The sequence below is a fragment of the Halyomorpha halys genome, unplaced genomic scaffold, assembly GCF_000696795.3.
Source record: "Halyomorpha halys isolate HHAL.00 unplaced genomic scaffold, Hhal_1.1 Scaffold1.1, whole genome shotgun sequence".
Lineage (NCBI taxonomy): Eukaryota > Metazoa > Arthropoda > Insecta > Hemiptera > Pentatomidae > Halyomorpha > Halyomorpha halys.
In genome coordinates, this window is record NW_027115366.1 from 1,378,624 (window position 1) to 1,380,440 (window position 1,817).

The window sequence follows — 1,817 nt, forward strand, 5'->3', positions numbered from 1 at the left end:
AATATATATAACTTGGTTAAATATATATATATAACTTGGTTAAGTCCATTAGTTATCATTTACATTTTCTTCCACACCTTTCTCACTATGTTTACCTTTCTACAACACTTTCTGTTTTTTTAATGTTTCATAATTTATTTCGTATAATTCCTACTTCTATAATATTATATTTCATCTTCTATTCTTATCAATCAAGTACTTTCTAATTAATTCATTGTTATGTTAATTTCCAAATATGTTTGTTTATTTTTTTTCTTTATTTTTGTTTCTCTGAGTGATGGTTGCAACCTCTCTTTTGTTTTTTGGCCTTGATGAAGGCCTGAAATCCAAGTCAAAATGTCGGTACAAATAAATAAGTTTTTGTTTATTCGCTGACCTCACCCCAGACCATCTTCTCATTATTTTTTAAAATTTAATATTTTGTTCAATACTATACAAAAATTTAAAAAAAATTATGTAAATAAAAACTTCATTAAGCCACCAGGATTGGCCAATCCGCAGTAATAAAACTTTTACAAAATATACTTATTTTATAACGTCCAAAAGAGAGAAAACTAATGTATTAAAAAAAATTTCATATTTAAAAAAAAATTAACTTTGATTTTAAAATAAATATTATTACCTATGTTTAAATATAAGAATAATAGTAAATACAATAATATATAAACATTTTTAATACAAAAAAATCTGTAGTGGGTCTAAATCCAAAATGGGGATATATAATATCATATGCGACCCACAGAGTTATGATACATTCCGAACAACAAGATCATTGGGGTTGGCCATCCTAACAACTTGTCTCCAGTTTACCAACATGTATATTTTATTGTTTTTAGTATTTTTATATACTTTATAAACTTAACAATTGTTTTGAAATGTTTTATATAATATAATAACTAGTTTTTTGTTACTACTTTGAAACCTTTACTGACTGCTACCCAGACGATCTTCCTCTAATCAACAAGAAAAATTAATGCTCAAATTTGTCTAAGATGAAGTAACTTCCATGAATAAATCTACATCCTTTTATAAATATACAAAAACACATACTTAAATAATTTCAAGAAAAATCAATACATACTCTTTAAATTTTGCAATGTTTCCGAAGACATCAGTCGGTCGCAAGTTGTACTTATGATAAATAACAGTTCCTTTATTTTTCTCAGAAAGACTTTTAGCAAGATCTGAGACTCGTTTCGACTCTTCACCACGATAATGAGGATATGTATTCAGCAAGACCAACATTTTAAAAATATCTCTCGCTTCTGAACATAATTTTACACAAGTCAATATTTTCTTTATGCTGCAATATGAAATTATCTATGGTTAAAATCAGTATTTTAAAATAGTATGACTTTACCAAAATAAAGTAAAAATTATTTTATAATTTTGGATGAGGTGTAAATAGTTAACCGTAGATTAATATGAACAGAAGATGGTCGGGGTGCGGGTAACAAATTAACAAAAACTTATTTATTTGTACCAACGTTTCAACTTGAATTTCAGACCTTCATCCAGGCTAAAAAAACAAAAAAGAGATAATCATCACTCAGAAAAACATAAAAATAAAGGAAATTAATAAACAAACATATTTAGAAATACAAATAATAATTAATAAGTAGAAAGTAGTCGATTAATAAGGAAAGAACTAGATAGTAGTAGATTGATGATAATAGATGAGAGAGAAATGCTTTATTTAGCCATACAGCCCAAATACATGCAGGTTGCTACAATACACAGCATACCATTCAATCCATGATTGGATGTATGTACAATACATATATATAATAGATGTATCTATAGTGTGTGTATATATA

At 26.4% G+C, this 1,817-nt stretch overlaps 1 protein-coding gene across 1 annotated transcript in view; it reads right to left on the reverse strand.

Annotated features, from left to right (window-relative positions):
- LOC106677663 (fanconi-associated nuclease 1) overlaps window positions 1–1,817 on the reverse strand; it is a 30,603-nt gene that overhangs the window by 27,468 nt on the left and 1,318 nt on the right. The window contains exon 3 of the mRNA XM_014415756.3: window positions 1,082–1,303. Coding sequence (XP_014271242.1) covers window positions 1,082–1,303 — 222 coding nt within the window. The remainder of the gene's footprint in view (window positions 1–1,081; window positions 1,304–1,817) is intronic.